The sequence below is a fragment of the Merops nubicus genome, unplaced genomic scaffold (genome assembly GCF_000691845.1).
Source record: "Merops nubicus isolate BGI_N331 unplaced genomic scaffold, ASM69184v1 scaffold43526, whole genome shotgun sequence".
Taxonomy (NCBI): domain Eukaryota; kingdom Metazoa; phylum Chordata; class Aves; order Coraciiformes; family Meropidae; genus Merops; species Merops nubicus.
In genome coordinates, this window is record NW_008615179.1 from 8,590 (window position 1) to 31,355 (window position 22,766).

The following is a 22,766-nucleotide window of genomic DNA, read 5'->3' on the forward strand; positions in this document are numbered from 1 at the left end:
ACTAACTCACTCATGGATAGAAGGCAGCTTCAGGCTCATGTTTAAGAGCGAAGCTGATGTTGATTAACAGTGTAAACTGCCTTAGTCCAGATTATCCTTCTCTGTGCTTTCTCTCTTCTTGAGTTAAACTCCATTATGCATTGCAGCACATTCTACCATCTTTGAGAACCAGGTGTCATAATATGCTAGTCTTCAAAGTTAGTCAGAGTCTGGGTTAAGCTTATACAGAGAGCACCGAGATTTGTGTGAATTAAATTCCTAGACCATAATATATTGCTGAAAAAGTTGAAGGCAAAAGCTGAATCCAGAAACATGTTTATATCTGGTTTACAGGTGAAGGCTAAATCTGATTTTAACTCTTATATTCCAATTGTATTGCCACTGAATCTCCCATAAAACTAGGAATTACAGGGTAGAGACTAAAGCTATTGAGACTTCCAGAATTAAGGGAAAGGACAAGATGAGACTGCATTTAGATTAAATGTATTATCATGCTTTGTCTAAACATATAACCATGATTGATACCAATATCAGAGTTAGGAGAATTTATGATAAAAGTCATAATTGGGAGTAGTGCTGGCATGAAAAGGGATTTGTGAGGCCTTTCTTATAAAACCTATGAGCTGATCAGCGTAGTGCCTTTGTAACATTAACGCCATGGGTAGAGCATGCAGTTATCTGTCACAAATACTTCTATATCAGTAATCTGGAGATGTATGATACATATCACTCCTGCAGAGAGGGTCTTTATGTGACATTCTGTTCAAAAAAGGTGGATTGCAAATCTTCTAACCCAAAAGCCACATGCCATCTCTCAACATTAAAATATCAATGGGAAGTCAATATTTACATTTGATTTAACTGCGCTAGTTAAACCCTCCCATTTTACCCACTAATGTGCTGAGTTAAAGCTTCATGCTAGCAACCATGCCTTCACTATATAGAACAAGCAAGAAAGCTAAAGCCTTGAACCTTCAACACAGCCATAGCACACGAGCAGGCCTTTCAGCTTATCATTTTCGGATACGTACCCAGTAGAGCACATCTGTCCAGCCCTCCATTGTGATGCACTGGAACACCGTCAGCATGGCAAAAGCAAAGTTGTCGAAGTTTGTGATGCCGTGCTTGGGTCCCTCCCAGCCTGCCTTGCACTCGGTGCCGTTCTGACACTGCCGCCCGTGTGCGGACTGCGGGGCACAGGGGGAGGGGTCATCCTCGGCAGGCGTATCTTAAAGGAGAGGAAGGGGAAAGAGCAGATGAAGAGCACTAATTGCAGTTTGACATGCTGAAGGATATCTAACTTCAGCAAGCACATTTTGCAGGGAATTTGACAGATTTCTCTAGGAATACACAAGAAATTATATTAGTTTTAATGGACAGAGGGATGTTCTGTTGTGCTTCACTTTCATTTTGTAAAAATAACGGCCAAGTTCTCAAATGCTACATCCAAAACTGTAATAGCTTTCAAGATGAAAGGGACATTAGATCAAGTCTATTAAACCTCTTTAGGCTGCATGTTACGACCAGTGTTTCCATACTGCAGTCACTGGCATCTGGGTTAATCTTGCAAGGGAACTGCAGGACTGACTAGCACTCCACTGAAGGAGGCAGAACCCCTGCAGCAGACAGGCTGCAGTGCTCTGGAGATAGGTTGATATGGGGCTGGGCCACTGCTAAATTACAGCAGAGAGTCTCTGGAGTCTCTAGAGTTTAAAAGCTGCGTGCCATTCTATAAATAGTCCAGTGACACACAAGCTCTGCAAGACTACTGCTTGATTATCCGCCCTTTGTGCTGTACAGGTGTTTCAGAAGATCCAAGAACTCATACAACAAGCCTGCCTAAATGGTTTGGTATGTTAAAAAAGCTTTGGAAATCATTTTTTTATAAGCACAAAACGTCCTGCAATAGGGTTTTTTCTTTATATACAGATTTCAGAGCTTAGTGCTACATTTGAAACAGATGCAGGTATGTACGCGGTAGGGAGCAGGTAATTATGTTTGTTTCTCATCTTATGTGGCAAAAAAATGTAATTTCCCAAAAGTTATGATCACATTCTGATCATTAAAGCATGTCAGAAAGAGCAGCATTAGAATTAGATGCTGTGATGTAAATAATTCCACATAGTATGGAGAAAGATACGTACACTTTAAAGACGTAAACCAGACAGGCAATTCAATATACTCCCAGATTCATTTCCAGCAAACAAAATCTACTGATGTTATAAAAGCAGAAAACATAGAATTTCTGAAACAATTTCCTGCTCTACAACATTTTCTTGGTTATGAGCTCAACTGGGTCCTAGACACCGGCACCCAGAACCACTTGTGAAATCACTGCTGTTCCAGTTCAATACATCAAATGAAAAAAGAGCAAATGGTTAGATGAATGAGTGACAATACAATGGAATTATTTTGAAATTTGAATATTTATTTCTGTAAATAATTTGAAAGTTTTTTCTTGATGAGTTTGGTGCAAAAATTTCTTCCCATTAATATAATTCTTCTTTCTTACTAGCTGTACTTCTAACCATGGTCACAACCTGTGACTGAAAAATAGGGTACTAGGCCTCAATTAGATACTTCTTTACAATGACAGTGGTTTAAAATGAAGATGTGTTTGTGTGCAAGTTTGATAATAAAATAACACAAATAGAAAAATATAATAAATATTAAAAAATATGAGTTGTTCATTTCCGTGATGCCTTTTCATTTGAGGCTCAATCTGCAAGTGGTGAAATGACTCCTTTAGTGTTGTTTAAGCCTCTGGGAGATTTGTTGAAGAACTCAGGCTGGCTGGTAGTGCATAAGTTTCACATTAAAAAGTGTTCAGCAAGAATTGACAGTTTTGCATGTACCCTTTACAGACAGGCCAACAACTGAGTGCCCAAATGAGCAAGTTAAACTCTCACCATTAGAGACAGTCTCTCTACATCCAAGGTGACTCACAACCAAGAAGCAGAACAGAGGAACTACCATTGTGAAACTCAAAACAGGTACACAGCAGGGAGCAACAGTCACCTGTGTTCTGTGCCAGCACAAATGCTTCTTCATATACAGAGAAACTCTCCCTCAGGAAAACTCTGTGTGTCCAATACAGTATTCCCCTTACCTATGAGACCCCCTTGCACATGATAGCAGGTCTTATGCATCTTCCCCATGAATAACTCCAGTCCAATGATGGCATAAATAATAATGACAAACAGCACCAGCAGGGCAATATGCAACAAAGGGACCATGGCCTTGATAATTGAATTTAAAACCACCTGGAGACCTGCAGAGAGAACAGAAGGAAGCACTTATGAGCAAGAGAACAAAATTTAGAGAGGCTATAAATTGTATGATAATATGTTGCTTTTGTTTCATTCCCCCTCAGCTGGACTCATTGTCTTGATCATGAAAGATGTACATTTACAGATCACCTCCCTCCAGAAGATCCCTAACATTTCCCAAATTTACTATTACAGCCTAGATCACAGGCGAAAGTGTTACCTTACCTGTCATCAAAATACCGTCACCCTGGGAAGTGAATATGTTAGCTATTTTGCCTGTTCTTGAAAACCAGACCTACAGTGTTCCCCACACAGTATTGAGGAGAGTTAAGTATGGGAAAACCAAAGAACAACCAGAAGTGAAGCAGGACAAAAAGATGAAAGATGCAAGAGGGCAAATGCCAGGGTACCACAGAGCTACACCCCAGAGCATGGGGAAAGATGGCTAACTGAAGTCATATCCCTACTCTGATTCTGGGTTCTTACAGAGGTCAAGCCAGCTTCAGGCAGTGCCTGAGCTGCTGAAGGACCACCAGAGCTCTCAGCTCTTTTAGGATCACCCTGTACTCCAGATCTACCTCACCTTGCTTCAATGTGAACACAGGGAGAGTCAGAACCAGCAGTGCTGGGTTTGCTCCAAGATTTAGGGACCACTCTATAACAGAGGTTGTCCATGTCCCTAGAAAGGGGTATGAACAAAATACTATTACATGGCTGTTGTTAAGCAATGAGATGGCTATGAGTCCTAACCATGAACGAGTCAAACATTTTCAGAATGGACCGGGGAAGGTGACTTGTTTGCTAAAGTGCTCAGCAGCGTTACCCTCACATGCACTTGACTCAAGCTGGAGATTCACAGGCCTCTCTCTGTCTCCTTCTCCTGACTTGTAAAACCAGAATAACAAAGCCAGCCTCACAAGCCTTTAGTAAGGTTTTGAAATTTTTATCACTAGTGGTAGTGATGGCAACCACTGTCACTGGTAAGTTACGAAAGTTGAAAGTACTGAGAGACCTCTAGAACTCTATAGTCTACAAATAGCCAGACCAGAACAATTAGGAACTCATGATTTTGCAATGACTGAGAGACAGAAGCCATTAATGTCTCCCGCAAATGCTGTCATCTCCGCAGCAGAGTTGGTATTAGCTGTGATTTTTGAAAAATGTGGTTCATGAGTTGTAAATGTCCGTTATACATCTGCCAAGAGAGTTTGTGATAACTATTAACTTTTAAAATCTATCATCTAAGATATTAGATTCTCGTTTTTCTTACTTTTTTTTTTTTAAGCTGATTTAAATACTTTCTAATAAGGATGATACATCTCTCGACAAGCACTTTAACTCCACTTGTCAGTAGGCAACCCACTTGCCAATTCACACCTAAGGCTGAGGCTCAGTCTTTTCTCTGCAGTAGAAACAACCAAAGTTGGCATCAACTGCCAGGCCAGCATGATCATTCACTGCCTGCTAGTAACCCAAAGCTGGCTATTAGCATCCTTCTAGTCAGAACACATTTTCAGGTGTCTGCAGTCAGTTTGGTTATCTGTTAATGGTCCATGCTACTGTCCAAAGGGAGTGTTATTCAGCACAAAACATTTTGTCTTTCACAAATTCATCCCATATAAGAACAGGTCGTTCTGCTTGCTCAGTTACCTGTAGTTACTTACTCTGCATAAGCAGTGGTCTCTGGGGAAAAAATGTTGCAATGGGATTTTTGAATTTAATCAATTAAATTGATTAAATCAATTGATTATTTAAATAATCAGTTTTTTAATGGGATCAAAATACTGTGATTCAGTACACTATTTTTAAATATATAAAGAAAATTAATTGCAGTCCACATCAATGTCAGTCTAATACTTTACAGCAGTCAAGAATGTAACACTCACCAGAAAATTAAAACAATGTACCACCTTCTCCCAAGGTACAATACAAGAAAATTAAAAGCTTACAGATGGCTATGAACCTCAAAAAAACCCACAAACTTTGCAGACTGAAATATCTGTAGCTTCAAATAAATCTACACTAAAACAAATAAAGGCCTTCGGTTTCAGTGATTTTAGGAGTCTTGTTAATCCAAAATGTAGCCAAGATTGCAAGGTTAAGAGTTCTAATACAAGGTCTTATATAATTCAACCTTAATTATTACTATTAATTGATTTAACACTTAGAATATTCTCAGTGCTCCTGAGAGGGTAATGAGTACAGACACAATGATGAACAATAAGCTCTCTCATTTCAAATGTAGCTTCATTATCACCCATGCCCTGAAAGTGCTTCAGTGTACTCCAGCTGCCCAGAGAAGATAATATCTGCACAAACCAATGCCCTCTGTGTTAACAAAGCAGTGCTTGGGAAATCAAAGTCTTACATGATAAACATGAGATGACAAGGTGTTTAAGACAGCCAAGGGGAACATGTACCACCAGAAGATTTATAGGAACTTCAACTAACTTAATTAGAGAAAAGCTTCTTGAGGATAATAAACCACCTTTGAAGAAGGGATGAGCTACTGAATACTGTTAGCATGAACTGATGTCTGCACTGTGCAGTACCCTGTTAAGGCAGTCTGTTTTTAAATCCAGATGATTACACTCATTCTCAAGCTTACATACATTACCATTAAAGTACTCAGAGAGTTGTTAAAAGTTAAAAATGATAGTTATGCAGCAACTTTAGAAATGTCTTCTCAGGAGATGTAACGAATCCTGATTGTAGAATGACAAGGGATATACGCACATCACCATGCTCCCTACGTTGTTGTCAAGCTTATTGCTGCAATATAGCTGCTGTCAGTAAGTTAGTTTATTTTCAGTTCAGGCAGCCACTTGCAACATGAATAGCTATTGCAAGGAATGGCATGAGGCACCAGACCTGAACAATCAGAAAAATCTGTGTAGTGGGGAAGAACAGGGAGGGCAGATAAAGAAAGATTAAAAGACTAAAGGAGAACCATGGACAGGTGGAACAAAAAGAGACGCTTTTTAAATAAAAAAAAAGCCCCATGTGCTTGAAAACATATCAAATCTGTGTTCTGAAATCTGAGAGGTGCAGGTCAGTGTCTGTGGATGATCAGATAAATTTCTGATCAGGGTAAATCAAGGTGAATCATCCAGGCATCATATCCACTCTGTCACAAAGCTTTTTCTAAGCAATGGTGAGAACAACTACAACTCTTACACACTCTTAAAGAAAAGACAGTTGAACTTAAAATAAAATTACTTCTCTGTCCTAATTCATGCGTGCTTTTAATCTTTGCCCTCTGCGACACACTAGCTATCACCCAACATGGGTGCTCACAACACAGGGGCAATGCAATCCCACTTGCTTGATACTCTCTGTGACACTTACTGCACATCTTTGGCATTTTCTCCCTTGTGGAGGTAAGGCTTGCATTCCTAGCAATAAGCCGTGCAGCTTATAATCATAATTAAATCAGGATGCTTGGTGACCTGATCAGACTGCAAAGCTGGCCTCTGGATTTCAAGTAGGTGATGCCAATATCTGACTCCCCATAGCAGAGTGAAGAGCCGTGCTTTTATACTGCTTTACAGAGGCTGGCAATGCCATCGTTGGCCAACCATACACCTAAGAGTCTTGAACTTGTGTCCTGGCAAGTGAATACAAAAATAAATGATTTTCAAATATTTGGCATTCTAAATGTGCTTATTCATTTGTGGAAGCTCTCTCCGTGTGCTAGACACTCTCCAGACATCTGTGACGGCACAGCATCTGCCTTGAGGAGCTCACTCCAGGCTGGACAGAGATAACTGCACAGAGGTTAGGGAAAGTGCCACAAAAAGGACTGTTTGCAGTTTTTCAGCCCACGCTTTTCTCCTGTTAATAATTGAAGATCTTAAACAGCTTTTAGTATTTATTGTAAAAGCACTTCAGTTTAACTTTAAAAAAAAAACCCTCTTGGCTGCACTCTGTTGGCTGAGACTTACTCCATAAATGTTTCAGTAAGCAAAACACATTAATGACATTCCCTGGGCTCACAGCATTTAGCATTTATTTACACTGATAGAACATTTTAAATATTTATTACATGGGAACAACAGTGCTTTTTATACCAGGTCAAGCCCTTTTCAGCCTCTAGAGGACTGCACCTACCCAAAGGTTTAGGGCACAGATAGGGAGTAGAGGGGATAGCGAAGAAATAAGGAAAAATCTCATACAAAACAACATTGATCTTTCTTAAAGCTTTGGGAAATACACTGTTAGGGATGCTGCAGGTGTCTTAGAGCTATTATATGACACTGTACTTTTCTCTCACGAAGGCAATCATGCTGGTTGCTGTCTCATCAATTCAGGCAGTTACTGAAGAACGTGCTTAGCTCTAAGTGTGTAAGTGTCTGCACCTAAAGCAATGGGATTACCTACATATCCCATTGTGTACTTACAAGCTTTTTTTGGATTTCAACCAATGCTCAACAAGATGGCACACAAAAGAATGTGCACCAGACCCAGCTGCAAAAATGCACTTGGCATTGTTGCACTGTGGAACATATCCAAAGAAACTAATGGTAGATTGGTCTCAGAAAAAACATTTGGACTTTTCCAAGCACATTTTATCATGTCTTCAATTTTGGATCAAATTTGGTTTGCTGGACAGGATGATTTCCTGTTCTCATCATATTAGTAGTCCAGATCTTCAGAGAAAGCATATGCCAAGTCTACCCCTTCATTTGTTTTGCAGTGCTGTATTTTACCATGGTGTAGCCTGAACCAAGATTATGAGCAGGCAGTGTCTTACACTTCTGGGAATAAGCATTAATGAAAAGGGAAAGAAGAGGGCTTTTAACTCCATCCATCTCTTCTCTGCCTCCTGGTACATACACAAACACATACAGATTTCCATACTCAAGCCGGTGCCAGGGGTGTGGGAGGTAATTATTTTTCTGCTAATACACTTCAGAAGAAACCCACCACTTTCAGCAAGAAAGGAGGAAGCAGGGGAGGATTTGTGACTCAGCATAGTGCCTGAGTCAGTTCACTTCTGGGAACCACTCTTAAGTGGTAGATTTTAGGCATCATCCCCAGCCATGAGTTAGGCCTGCCCACAAATCACAGTTATTTCTGATGATGCATTAAAAGACTGCCACTACAGTTATCTCTATTTCCAAAGCACAAGTAATATGAACAGTAATTTCCCCAAAGCGGACATTTATCACTTAATAAGCATAGGCATTGGCTAGGAAAATGGAAAAATATTAAATATTCATAAATACAAATATGAATTTTGAAGGAAGCCTGGAAAATGACAGACATTTCTATCACAAAACAGTCCACAGTCATGGCAAGATATCTGAGATAAGCTCATCTGCAATGACTGGTGATGGAAAACCTTGAGGACTTTCCTCACTAGTATTGCAAAGGGAACTCATATGGCAGAGCTCAGTTAAGGATAGCTGCACAGTGACTATTTGGGGAGCTTGTCCCATACTGTTTTTCTAGAGTCTCAAAGTATTAGTGGCAGATGGCTAGATAAAGCAGATTCTGTGGGTGTAGTGCAGTGATCTTTGGGATGAAGATGTGAATAGAGAAGGTCTTGGAATAGGACGGAAGACACAGCAGAGGCCAGAAAACTACCTGAAGTGAAAAGAAAGAAAAACTGGGAAAGATGCATTCCAAGTGAACAGTGACTGCTTTATATCAGGTAATGCCATTTAAACATATACAAATATGCAATTCAAAACGATGTGCTGGAATGAATAAAGAAAGTTTTGGCATCTGTTCCCAGTGTTCTCATTCCTCCATTTTCAAACCATGTTTTCATTGACTTTTTAAACCGAAATACACACACACAAAAGGAGACTCATACAAATGGGCATGTGTATGAGAACACAATTGTTTTATATTTGTCAAATCTTGCAACACCGCCCTTGTCTCAGTCTTTCAGGCAAGAAAATAACAGCAGAACAAAAATAAAAGCCACAATAAAATCCAGCTTTTCCTTCTGGATCCTTTTCTCGTGGGAAGCAACCTTCAGTACTCTCTGCTTGTCAGTGACTTAACAGAGAAACAAACAATACAGGTTGCCCTCAGCATGGTGGCACACATACCCAGCTTTTGGATGCCTGAGAAGGATGGTTGGGTAAATGTATATGTACATGCTGCTCTCTCTACTACCTCTAGTCATAGAAGCCTCTCTCTCCCCTCCTAGAGAGCTTTAACCTTTTTAAATAGCATTTTCTTCAAAGTACGTGTTCTCTTTCTTATAAAGTTGCTTGCTGGTTTGAAGGTCTTGCTCAATCTTTCCAGTTACAACACATTAGGTAGCTCCTACAAACTCAATTTTATTCTTCAGACATTTGCTCTTATCTCAGTTCAGCTGAGGATGAGGTCCAGGCAAAGTCTACAGACTTCAACTGTAGAAAAAAAAAAAAAAAAAAGAAGTGTAGGGTCTCTTCCATACATCTCCCTGCATGTAGAGAAGGAGCATGGAGAGAAAAGTGGCAACGGCCTGCTGAAAGTTGCACAATACAGAAAAAAGATCACTTTGAAGAATAACACAAAAGATGTTTGGTAAATCATCTTTGAAGATGTTTTGAACAAGGCCAATAATGTGCTGTATTCTTATGCTGAAAATGGGAAGGATAAGGTCAAGTATTCACTGCCAGACAGGGATTCCTACAGATGGAAAGTAAGGCAGGTAAAGGGTGAACAGGAGTCCTGGCACTTCCCAGGCCAGCAAGGATCAGCTGTTACTCTCAGGAAATAGCTTTGATTTTCTCCTGACAGGACAATCATGCACACTCTGAGAAAACTGCACCCCAGCTCACTGTAAAGGTTTTATCTATACTTAATCTCTGTGAAAGATCACAACTAGGAAGAACTTTTATTTGCCTCTCTCACTACAGTGCTATACAAGCCCAGAGACAGTCTGGCCTAAAGACTGCACCAGTCCTCAGTGAAATGATCCATCGCATTTCCGCTTTTTAAAATTTCTTGTTGCTCAAGCAGGGCTGCAACAGGGAACAGTCTTCCAAGCTCCAGTACAGGAGCAAATTTTGGTCTAGTCCTGTGCTACTGAATTCAGTGAGAAAATTTTTATAGGATTTTGTCAAAATGCCGTACTGTCTTTAGTCTGGTCTAGTGAGCACAACCTCCAAATCAACAGCTAAGAAACCTCTGAACTGAAATAATGATGAAAGAACTTTGTTTCAGAATACCAGATACTGTTTGCACACATCTCTGAGGAATGACTACACACATTACTGTGTCCTAGTTTTTGAAACAAGGAACTATGGACAACTGTTAAGTGCTACAGCATCATGGTAACAGAAATGGTCTCAAAACATCTGTATCTCAGTTGTGAGCATACCAGAATTTAAGTGGAGGACTAATGACTGTTGGGTTACAAATACCTTTGTAAAGTTGCCGAAATCTCAGTGTCATGAACAGCATTATTTTTAACTGTTTATTCTCATAGCTCCCCAGGTAAGTGGTCATTAGCCTTGCTAAACAATCCCTCCTATCTTGTAAACAATAAAAAGTCTTTTGGTTATCTGAGCTCCTTCTTGTGATGCTCTTTCTAACTTACCACTTGTGAACAGGTTTAGAAACGGTAAACACTAGCAAGGGAACAAACATGAACAGGGATCCTGCAAACGCAAAAGTGCATCCACATTATGGTAATATGACAGTCTTGTAGTACATGGAGAAAAATATACTTATGAAAAAAATTGATTTTGTTGGTTAAATGCTCCCAGCCTATCATAACCAGCATACCATTAGATACAGTAAGTTTTACCTTCTATTGATAGAAAAACTGCTATGAAACACTGGATAAAACCTAAAAGTTTATTTTCAGTTAGCTATCTAAGTAGAAGTGCAGCATTATATATGACAAACACAGGCTGTGTTCCTTCTGGAGAAGAAAACTCACTCCACTTAGCTTTTGGATAGTGTTTAATTGACATAGTTTGGACTAAGCAATGGAGAGACACAGGATGACATTTCAAAATTGCTGTCATACAGGGTTTTCAGTAGTATTTTGAGAACCTGAAAATAGAAAGTTACCTAATCAGGTAATGAAAAATATTACGTGAATCACATGGTGTGTGATCACTGCTGTGTCGCTGTCTTGATGCACACATGCTGTTTGTTTTCTCTTTTGAAACTGCTAAAACCAGTGTTAATGAAAAAGCATGGTACAATGCCAAAATCCCTGAAAATGCATGGCCAGACAAGTCTGAAAAACTTCACTTCTTAATTTTAAGAAAAGAGTTTGGGTTTAGGGACTCATCTACTCAGCAGAATACCTAAAACTCCATTTAAAAAAAAAAAAAATTCCACACCTGTAATACTGTTGCTTTTGATTTCTATAAATCTGATTAGACTTATAACTCAGCTTGCAGGCATCAGATAATAAAATAGCTTTTGAGGAAAAAATGCCATCTGACATAATAAACACTTCTGTAGCTCACTAGGTAGCTCCAGTATGCTTCGACAAAAAAAAAATGGTTACAGTTTTTGCAAAAATGTACTTGTTGGACAGAATAATGGTTCCTTATTGATATTTACTCTTTTTGTAACTTAATTTACTACTTGCACAGTTCAAAATGTTTTTGTACAGACTGTGTGGGTATTGCTGGAATGCATTATAACTAAACATTTATTTATTTTGAATTTCCTTTTACATATAATATACTTTCAAGAGGGAATCATAAGGCTCTCCTGTTGCAAACTGAACAGCTAAATTAAATTCTTTACACATAAAAAAAATATACAAATACAAATCTGAGTGGAATCTGGCCCCTTAGAAAGTAAAGATTTTAAGTGAAATAATGATCTCAGCACTGGAATGTGAAAAGCAAAAGATGGGTGAAATCCTGATTTTAAATTTTCTTTTGTATTGTGAGGGTAAGGGGGAGACTCAACCCTAAATTCTTTCATTTGCTGCTGTCTATACGAAACAAGAGGAGTCTTAGGTATTAAACAGACTTTTGTAAAACTTGTGTATATGGATACATGGACATTGGTTTGATGTCTTGGTGAAGACATCAAACCTAATTATAAGAAAATTTATGATTTGGTAACTTAGTCTTTTGGTAACTTCCAATACATATTAAAAACTAACATACAGCAACAACCTAGGAGAAAATACCAACTGCAGAAATGTGCTGAACAGGGAACAACAATTATTACAGAAAAAAAAAAATCACTAAACCAAACAGCCAATGCAAAACAAGACAGAAATGTCAGCCAGGCTGCTAGTTCAATGTGTTAACAGTAATATCAAAGATTACATTTCTAAGATATATATATATATAGCATTTGATGCGTCCCAGTTCTCACACCAGGTGTATACAACTACCTTCAAAAAGGGGAGACATCTGTAAGAATGGTATCTGATTGAAAGATGAGAGAGGTTTTGTGATCTGATAATTAAATCGAATTTCTACAGATCTTTCCACTCCTACCCCCTCCCAATTTAGTAAGGCTTACGCAAAAGTGACAAAAATAGAATTTTAATATTTTTTTTCTATTTCTTTTATTCCATAAGCTACCCTCTGTCAAAAATGCTTCTGACATAAAAATGTTGAGTAGCTTTAGCACTACGGAAGTTGAAAAAAATTATTTGCAGAGGGTTAGCAGATGTTTTCTGAATTGTGATTGATGTGGCATGCAAACCAGGAGAGGGTAATCTAAAACTGAAAAAATGAGAGGCAAAGTTATTCAGACAGCTCAGAAAAAAAAAGTTGCAACAAAGGGCAAAACACATATGGGATAGGTTATTGTTACATGTGTTAGACAGGAGTTGGATTTGCTTCTTGGAAAAGGGGAGATTAAGAAAGATGTCTGATCTCCTTCCCTTTTCCCTGGCAGACGGAAAACTTTGATAAAGCACTGAGAAACTGGGCAGGTTAGGTGGGCTATAGTTGGTCTTTGGTCAATACTTCCCCATGATCAGAACAACAAAATATATGTTCCATTAGTGAATATCTAAAGCATAGAAAATTTTGTTAATTGCTCATACCAGCCAATATTCTCATGTTCTCAACTAGCACAGTAACATCATGCAGATGTAACACAGAAGGCAGTAGTTGATTTTGGAGAAGCTAGATTAAATAGAAGAGGGGAGGTCTCAGTTTCCTCAGATTTGCCTCAGTCAAGTATGCTTTGTTTTTTTTCCTCCTTAGCACTTATACAAGATGCAATATTATTACAATTTTAGATCATAATTGAAAAAAATCATTTATTTGGAGACATAACAGGAGACTTAAAATGTATTCGTTGGTTGAAAGAACTATCTGACTGTCTGCTGCTCTATGCTTTGCTGATATTATTATAATGCTTTGTGAAAATCACAATAATGACCACAGGCACCTAACAGTGTTTTTGGAAGGCTGGGAGCAACGGAGTTAATTCAAATAATGCCAGAGTCTCAGAGCACCCATGTAATGCCTTGTGTCCTAAGCAAAACATTCTTCTATAAAGTGTCTTGTGTCCCACTTCTGAGAAGAATGCTACTCAGTGTGTTTCAGACACCTCTTGGAGAGAGAAAACCTTCAGGTATGTTAAAAAGTCCCAGGAGTTCAGTAATAAACATACATTTACTTTAAAGGAAATGACTAAAGGACTTCAAAACATTCCTTAAAAGATCTTAGATTAGTAAGCAACAAAAAATTTAGCCAATTGGAATTAAAGTATGAAAAGATATTTGATGCAAGCTTGCTATAACATCAGATACAGTAGACATATTGTCTGGGAGAGAAGATAAGAAAACAGAGCAGATCATATCCTTACTATTTTGATCCAGAAGAGCTATATCTTCCCTTGCCTGTCATGGAGACAGCAACAGCCAGCAATTACGAGTGGACAGCTGGGAACCCAGCACGCTCCTGCTGATACCAGTTAGCTACAATCTGTAGGTATACTTCTGCTCCTTTATGGTCCAGATAAAGGCATATCTAAACAACAACGAAGAGTGTTCTTGGGAGACAGCAGATGGCATTCTTAGATTTTCAGATGCTTTAGGACAAGTATCTTGAGGGCATGGCCTCTCTCTCAGAGCTGTGATCTATGCCCATTCTGAATGAGAACTCTGGGCACTGCTTGAAGAATGAGTAAAAGGTGCTAGAAAGAAAGTCTGATCCATCCGGAGCACTTCTGAAAAGCCTTTCACTAAGCCAAACTAGGATTTTTTTTACTATCTCCATATCTGCTCTTTAATGTCAGTGTGGGTTTTATTTTCTTCATTTGGAAGGGTCTGCCTACACCCTGATGTGGTCCCATGTTATGGTATTGGGATATTTTGTTTTGCTCTGTTGCAAAGACATGTTGAATAATCACGCCAGCACGCACAGTAATTGGTAGGATAAAGGCTGACACAGTTATTTGGTACATTTGTAGTTAGTGCTATTTTTAAAAGAGCTACATAGCCAAGTTCAAATAATAAATATTTCCCTGTTTTCATTGGCGTTCCTTAAATATGAGAGAAATCTTTATTTCAAGAAGTCTGTGCCTTTGTGAGTAATCTTCCTCACTAAGATAAACCCCTTTTTGCCACTCCGAGTTATCCTCTTCTGCCATGAACTACATCATTCTGGAGGTTGCACCACTCAAGGAAACATACTTTTCGTCCTGATTGTGTAAGCTCACAGGAAACATTTTTACCTATGGGAGATGCTACGCTGGAATCAAATTACTCTCTTGAGTAATAGTGACCTAAGTAAATAAAGGACTTGCAAGCATGTGTGGAGTTTTAGGTTAACTATGAAGAAATAAGCTTAATGAGGACAGTTGGTTCAGACTGTTCCTTGCTTTTTTCTCCACTCTCTTCCCATTTGTAATGAAAGCAAAACAAACTGGCCACTTGAGATTAAAAACAGCTAGGCAATGACATGGGAAAGGTGGTGGAACTTGTCCTCACACAGCGCTGTATGTGCTGGAGAGATGGTACAGATGGTTGAGAAGTCCTGTTCAAGAATGAAGGACAACCTAAGAAATCTGCTTGAAAGCACGTTTCCTACAGCTTTAGAGCCCAAGAGAAAAGAAAGGAACTGGACTTGCAAAAGCTGACATTATCAAATGCAAGAACAACAAAGTTTAAGGCAGAATTAAGATTTGGAAGCCAAATTTTGTCCAAATGTATTTGCAGTAACTCCCTCTGTGACCTTTATCAGATAAGTTTGGTGGTAGTAAACTGCCAAGTGCATTGTCTCCTCAAGCTTAATACTACTCACAAACCTTTCACACTTTGGGAGCTTTGATCAGGCCCCTTCTCATTTCTCCTCACATCAAAGGGAAGCCACAATTCTCCACTGGTATGCTGTTTACACCATAACACCATGTGCATCAGGAGGGTAAATTTAAGCCTCTAGCACAACCAGCAACAGTGTATAAATGCAAACCACATGTAGAGCAGTTGAATGTCAACTATGCTTTGCCATAAGTATAGACATATTTGGAAAAAAAAGTTCCTGACTGCCGGTTAGCACTTGCTTAAACTTTAAGGCTTAATGTGTGCTATTCAACATACACAAACAGGCAATGGCTCACATTTCTTTATGTTCATTACCTCAGTTACATTATTTCCTCAACTATATAGAGTGGTGTTATTTTTCTTGGGCTGTGCAGAAAACAATAAGAAATTACAGCTGAACTTTTTAACTGTGCACTAAAAAGAAAGTCATTCCCAAATGCAAGGCAAATAACTGCATTGTGTGTGATTATTTCAATGGCTGCAAAATGGAATCACTTCAACAGATGAAGCTGTGTTGTCTCAGTGGCTGGGAAGGGTGTTGGAAGCAGGAGGAGGGCAATCACAGGCCAGACAGTCAGATGCCAGGGAGGGAATAAAGTGAATGTCAGCACTGCACACCGAGATACAGAAAGACCTAACAACATGTAAAGTTGCTCTAGGTGCCATCCTCAGTCTCTAGTAAAGTGATTTACCATATCAAATTTGACATGATGCTACCAATAAGAATCGTGAATTTCCCTTGGTAGGAGGCATTTGAGGATAGTTAAAAATCATCATTGAATTCTCCCTGCTTTTTACAGTGCAAAGAGAACTGAAGGTTTCAGAAGTGGTATGCCAGCAGAAGGAACTGGGCTCTCTGCATGCTGGTTTAACATTATTTACTGCCCTAGCCTTCTCCACACACCAGTTAGAGTGGCTTCGAGGATGCTTCAGTTACACTCAGCTTCAGTTTAGCCTCCGCACAAACTCAGCTTTATAAGGGTGACATAAGAGAAAATGCTGTCTGCTCCCCCCTGGTTAGGTATGCTACCTCCAAATCAGGTGTAGATGATGAGCGAGTCTTCTATATAGAACCCGATTCTAGCACAGAGCACTAAGGAGGCTTTCTGATAGGTAAACAAGCATCAAGCCTCTGTTTTTTTCATAAATCATTCAAGAGCAAGTTCAGACTCTGGTAATCAACGTGAGATAGAGGATTTGCTTAGTCTTAGATGAGAAGGATTATCATGTCCCTACCATGTCTGACATGTCCTTGCTGTCTTAAACTCTGTAAGTTACTCTGTATTTTGCTAAAAAAGTCCTCTCATATTTTTCTTTCATTGGGAAATATCTCTGAATTATGAGACCATACAGGCAGAATTCCCCTAGGCTTTGAAATTATTAGATTAGATAATGTTCCTTAAATAGGGGAGAAAAAAAAAGATTATCAGTTTTAGTGTTGAGTATGATCTTCATTGGAAAGTGTAGACTTTAGCCTAAATACCTCGGAATTATTTGAAAGCCTTTTTCTCCTACTCTGAAAAAAACAAATGTAATTCAGTATGCACAGTATATTTAAAGCAGTGTCCCCCCCGAAAAAATCTAAACAGAAAACCCCCCAGTCCTATTACCCACCTGCAACAATGTGGCAAAGTCACAACAAATTCAGCTGGGTGGCTTTGCCAATCCACCATCTCTCAAATGGGCAAAAGTTTCTTCATGCATTATTCTCCCAATAGAGCCATCAGGGACTTTTTACCTTCTTTTCATTGCTGTATGTGGTGAATGTGCCATCATACATACAGACCTGAATGGCTCAGATCTATCAGGACATTGCAAGAAAAGATAGGATACTTTCCTACATATTTCCTACGTATTACAAAGTTCAAAGAAGCAACCTGATTAATGTCAGAGTATTTGGGATAAGGATGGAGGAAGACTGTGGTAATGAGAAAACACTACAATGAGTTTGGGTTAGAGACTATTGATGGGACAGAGAAGAGCAGGGCAAATGAATACTAATTGTAATGGGACAGCCCAAAACCTAAAAATTTCTAGATTTTTCATTCACCTTGTTTGAAGGTGTCTAATTTTCACATGAACTCAGAGCAATCATGGACTTCAACAGCAGCACCATTCTGAAAAATTAGTTGCTCTAGTTAGTTATTGAAATACAAGTCAAAGTAGTCATCTCTAGGCATTCATATATAAAAGTTCTGGTCTTATTTCATTTTAACTAAAAAAAAAAAAAATCTACTCAGCCAGTTAGATGCTGTTGTTTCACTGGCATTGCACTGCCATGAGGAGGGTCTGGCTTAGGTTCTCTTAGTCATACCCTCTGTTTCCCAGTTATGCAATTGTTGCAACTCCATTAGACCATGTAAGTACTGGTGCTATAGACCAACCTACACTCCCTTTGAGTAACTTTTTCTGTTTTTTGTTTGAGTATCTTTTTGTGTTTCTTAAAAAAAAAAAAAAGGAGAAAAGAACAAATGTGGCAAGTTTTTGTTCTAGTGGAACAGTCAAGTTTCCTCTCTATCTTTGATAAGGATATCATGGTCTTCTGCCTACAGAAATCTGGGTGGTCAGCAGAGGATCTCATTGAAAATGTGAGTATGGATCACAACACCTACTCAGATTATATGGCTTTCAAATTATCTAGAGGAGCTTATAAATTAAGTTTGGCAAATATCAGACAGTCAATAACTAGTGGCAACAATGTAGTTGCAGGAAGATGAAGTACAACATAAAGAGTATGAACAGAATGTATGAGGTGGTATAATTGAGCAGCAGAATTTAATAAGTTATATGGGCGTGAGTTATCATGCGTAGGAGTAACTGATTGCCCTTTCCAATAGTCAGGAATGATTTTCTTTTTTAATTGGATCATGCTTCTTTATTACTGAATTGGATGCTTCTTTTTGCTCTCCTCAGGAACAAAATGTTTAAAACAAGTTTCAAAATATGTAATAATGTAAAATGGAGATAGAAGACCAATCAATACAAAACTCTTAACACAAAAGGGCTGACTCGATTCTGTCCCTAGAAAGCTTTGCATTGCTTTACTCTCCTGCCAAAGGAGGTCCTGGGTAACAGTTTCCAAGACACTAAAGTGATTAAGTTTTGGTATACATGCTGATTTTGCATTTGTCTATTTATGTCTGTCAAGGGAATTGTTTTCCTTCTCTCCTCTTTCTCAAACCAATATAATAATCTTAATGCCATACTAAGATGAGTGTTCTAATACACCTGTGAAGGGGTTTGTACAAGGAGACTGCTTTAGTACACAAGCAGTAAAGTTATTTCAACAACTGAAATAAAGTATGCACTACAAGAATTATGTTAGCATGATAGTAACAGAATAGTTGAACAGTGGAGTCTGGCATGTGTATCACTCATATATACTGCTTATGTCTAATTTTAAAAACTGACTTACCACTGTGAAACCTAAATCATCTATGTGCTTTTGAAAACATTCACCATTCATTTACAAGTTAATGCTGGGCTAAACAGAATGGGAGTGGGTAATTTTTCCAGCAGCAGTATGACTTTAAAAGGAGTTAGAAATGAAAAAAAATAAATTAAAATAAAGAGTTTGCTTAATTATCCCTTTTATTTAGCTCATAAAACAACTGCCAACACTGGGATGAGAGCTGTGGGAAGCATCTGATCTATTTGTCCACCATGCACTTCATATAGTCACAACATAAGCTGTACTTCTCAGTCCAAAAAAAGTTTTCAAGAAAGGAACCCAAACTATGTATTTTTATTTGCTTGGAAATGTGTAAATATTTAATACCAATTTTTGAAGGTGTAATGGGAACCCAAAGATGTTAAGTTCAGTTGCCTTTGGAGGCTTCTTCCCTGATGTTACAATTGGTTTTTTTTGACATAGGTAAAAAAATATCTGTCTCATTTTAAACAAAATGTCTATCTCCTTCCTTACAACAAGTGGTCTTGTGAATGTCCAGATAACTACGAAGAATAAAAGTATCATCTGTTCTCTTGCAAATCGTAAAATATTTGTTTGTCCAGGACAGTCACCTACACATAGTCTTCAGGCTTTGTTGAGTTCATTATCTCAACCCTTTTGATTTTAGGAGGCAGTAAAAGTAGTTTGGGGCCTGGGCACAGTTTGGTTGTAACAAAGATTGTCAAAGGTACTTATGCTTGTTTGGCTGTGAGTGAACCAACTTGGCTTGCAGACAAAACACTTTCTGTGCTGAACAGTCCCTGAACTCTTTGCTGAGATGTTTTCTGGCAAGAGGCATCAAAGTCCGAGGAACTAAGCATGGACGGGACTTAGAGAAAAGAGATTCTCAGCTCTAAGTCTAATGTCCTATATCCAACTATCTGAAACTTTCAGATCCCCCTGTGGATCCAGGTGTCCTGGTAGCCAATGTTAGACATATAGAATTAGAAGCCACTTCTGGAAGTGTTATCCTTGAACTTTTGCTTCAGTCTCCCCACCTGCAAAACGCAGACACTATTAATTTACTTTACATGGCAATTCATATGTTTTTCCCCTATTTCCAGTCAGTCACCTTTGTGTAAAAACTCTCTATAGTCTTAAACAGGTCTTTAAATGCTGAAACCTGAATACAAAAGATGTTCCTCTTAAATTGGATTATTTCCTATAGATTGAGCCAGAGATAAAAAAAAAATCCATGCAAACTCCTTTTAATTCAGGAAAAAAGTTATTCCATGCTGCAAGCCAAACTCTCCACCTCAGACAACCTATTTCCCAATCACAATCTTAATGAGTCTAAGATATGCATGCAAAAATTGACCATGCACTTCATAAATCTGGTTTACAAGAATCATTGTACTTTATACTTTTTTTTTCCCCCAAATGGTGGTAATTAGATCTGGACCTTAAGCCAAGCAGCAGATGTTGGGCTTTCCATGCAGAAGGTGGCTGCCAATGGCCCAGAAGATTCTTCCTTACTCATGAGATGCTGCTTCCATACACTTACAGAGTCCGTTAAGTGAGAAGAAATTGCAGTGCATGGTACATTCATGTAATTTTAGGACAAACCTGTGCAATTTGCCACCTCACAGTGGAAAAGTCTACTGCATTTTGGAAGGGGAAAGAAGAAAAAGGCATTTGTTTATGGCTGGCAGAACACAGCAAGTGCAGTGTTGGTAACTCACTCAGTGGTGTTAATGATGTTTCAGGGACAGAACTTGAACGGAACCCAGAGATTTGACTTCTAAACCTTTGCACTAACTTATTATGTAATAATGTAATCCTGTAATGTACCATTTATGGTTGGCTTAAGCAATCTTATCTAAAAGGCCTCATGAGAAAAGTTATGCTCTCATACATATGGATGTGATAGCATCTATCTAGGTTAATCAATAGGCATTTGTACAATTAAAAAATACTCAGTGAAGACAGAGTCCATATTAACTACAGACCTCAGTAGGCTCTTGTAAACCAAACCAGACTCAAAGAAGCCTTGTTCAATAAATATGTCCCTAGTCAGAACCATGAAGTCCAACAGAGGATGTCTGTCAGGTCAAGTTGGTTTGCCTGCTTCACACTGGATGGCCATTTCATTGTTTAGACCAAATATTTGTTAGCATGCACCTGGCTCCCTGGCTCTGTTCTGGTGCAAATTAAATACTTCTGTTGATGAGAAAACCCACAAATGGACTACTAGATAGTCTACACTGGGATTAAGATTATATAAAGTAAACCCAAAAAGAGGTGGCATGAATAGTGGATATTAGTTCTATATCAAGGGGAAGGTCCTTAGTTGCCTAATAGACAGGATTTACTTTTCAGTATTTTCTACTCAGCCACTGCTGTCCAGAGTAACCCCAAGCCAAGCCCAAGCTGGGCCCCGGCAGACAGGTTACTAAGCATGGCTATTTGTGAGACTGAATAGTAGTGCTGGCAACTGCCTCATTTTTTTTTAAATTTTTTTTTTAAATTTTATTAGTGCTTCAGCTCCTCCTACAGAGATTCTCAACTTTCATTTAAAAAGTTTCTACCCTTTATGGCTGTGGAGAAAGGCCCACAAATATTGCTCTAGTATAACCTAGCAGGTCAGAAAATAAGCCAAAGAGAAAGAACCTCACACTTTTTTTTTTTCCCCCTAACAAATAAATAATGATTTTTAAGCTGATGTCACAGTTTATGGTAACTTGACGCAAGGCTTTTGGATGACTAAGGTTAGAAGTAATTTAAGGTATCAAACTAGTAAGCTCTGCAAATAAAAATAAACAAAGCTTTCTCCACAGCTATTCCGGAGAAGATTAACTCCTTTCCTGGTAACGGCATCTCTTATTGCTATAAACCCGGAGAGCAATGATAGCTTTCAAATAACCCTCTCTCCAAAAGGCCAATAGGCCCCATCTATAACAAACTCTCAAGTCAAATGACATAATCCTCCCACACTGTGTTGTCCATATTCCACCTCCACAATAGAATTAACAGAATTCCAGTTACTCATACCTTCATTTTAAGTAAGAAAATGGATCATAGAGTTGAAGACTTTCTCAGAGGCACTACAAATAATTTAAAGCAAATACGACTAACAGAGAACATGATTGTCATTGCCCTGTTGGCAACTGCCACTGGTTCTAAATTGTTCCCAGTGCTCTCAATTAGACCATCACATGCAAAGAAGAAAACGGAATTCTAATAAAAATGCTCTGCTCCCTCCAAAATCAACACAAATGATCATACAGCATTTCCAACAAAGTCAAGTTTTTGTAATATCAACAGTGCACTGTGACTTCGCAATCATTTAAAGGTTCTTTTGCTTGAAATAATGAAAATCTTGCATCTCCCACTTCCATTGTTTACAAAGGTTGCACAATCAGATTGACATACCTTGAAACTTCCATTTCCCTTCAGCTCTGGTTTGGACGTCCTTTAATTAACACCACGTTTATTGTGAATACATTAACTTGAAAAAAGGCCTCCCACACACCCCAAAAATAACCTGCATCATGATCCATCTTCAAAATTATCCCACAAATTATTCCTGCCCCATGCCACACCACAGACATACATGAAAGAAAACCAATGATGTTACTTACTAGGGACTCCAGACACCAGCCGTAAGGGACGTAATACTCGGAAAGCCCGCAGTGCTTTAACATCAAATCCGGCACCTTTCCCTCCTATTGAGTTCCCCCCATCTGCTTTGGTTGCTTGTTCTAAAATTGCACTAAAAAGCCTGCAAAAAGAAAGAGGAAACAATCTGTAGGCAGACAGCAAGGCTTAGGCTAAACAGGAACAGAGATCATCATCATCGTATCACCCGAACTATTTCACAGACCTGTGAAGAGCG

General features: G+C 38.7%; 1 protein-coding gene across 1 annotated transcript in view; it reads right to left on the bottom strand.

Annotated features, from left to right (window-relative positions):
* Positions 1-1,031: 1,031 nt before the first annotated feature.
* Positions 1,032-22,766, bottom strand: part of LOC103774999 (voltage-dependent L-type calcium channel subunit alpha-1C-like) — a gene marked incomplete at its 3' end in the record, with an annotated part of 24,636 nt that continues 2,901 nt past the window's right edge. Inside the window, exons 2-5 of the mRNA XM_008942439.1 lie at positions 22,513-22,652; positions 3,853-3,948; positions 3,110-3,271; positions 1,032-1,228 (exon numbers count right to left, since the gene is read on the bottom strand). Of these exons, the coding sequence (XP_008940687.1) occupies positions 1,032-1,228; positions 3,110-3,271; positions 3,853-3,948; positions 22,513-22,652 (595 nt within the window). The remainder of the gene's footprint in view (positions 1,229-3,109; positions 3,272-3,852; positions 3,949-22,512; positions 22,653-22,766) is intronic.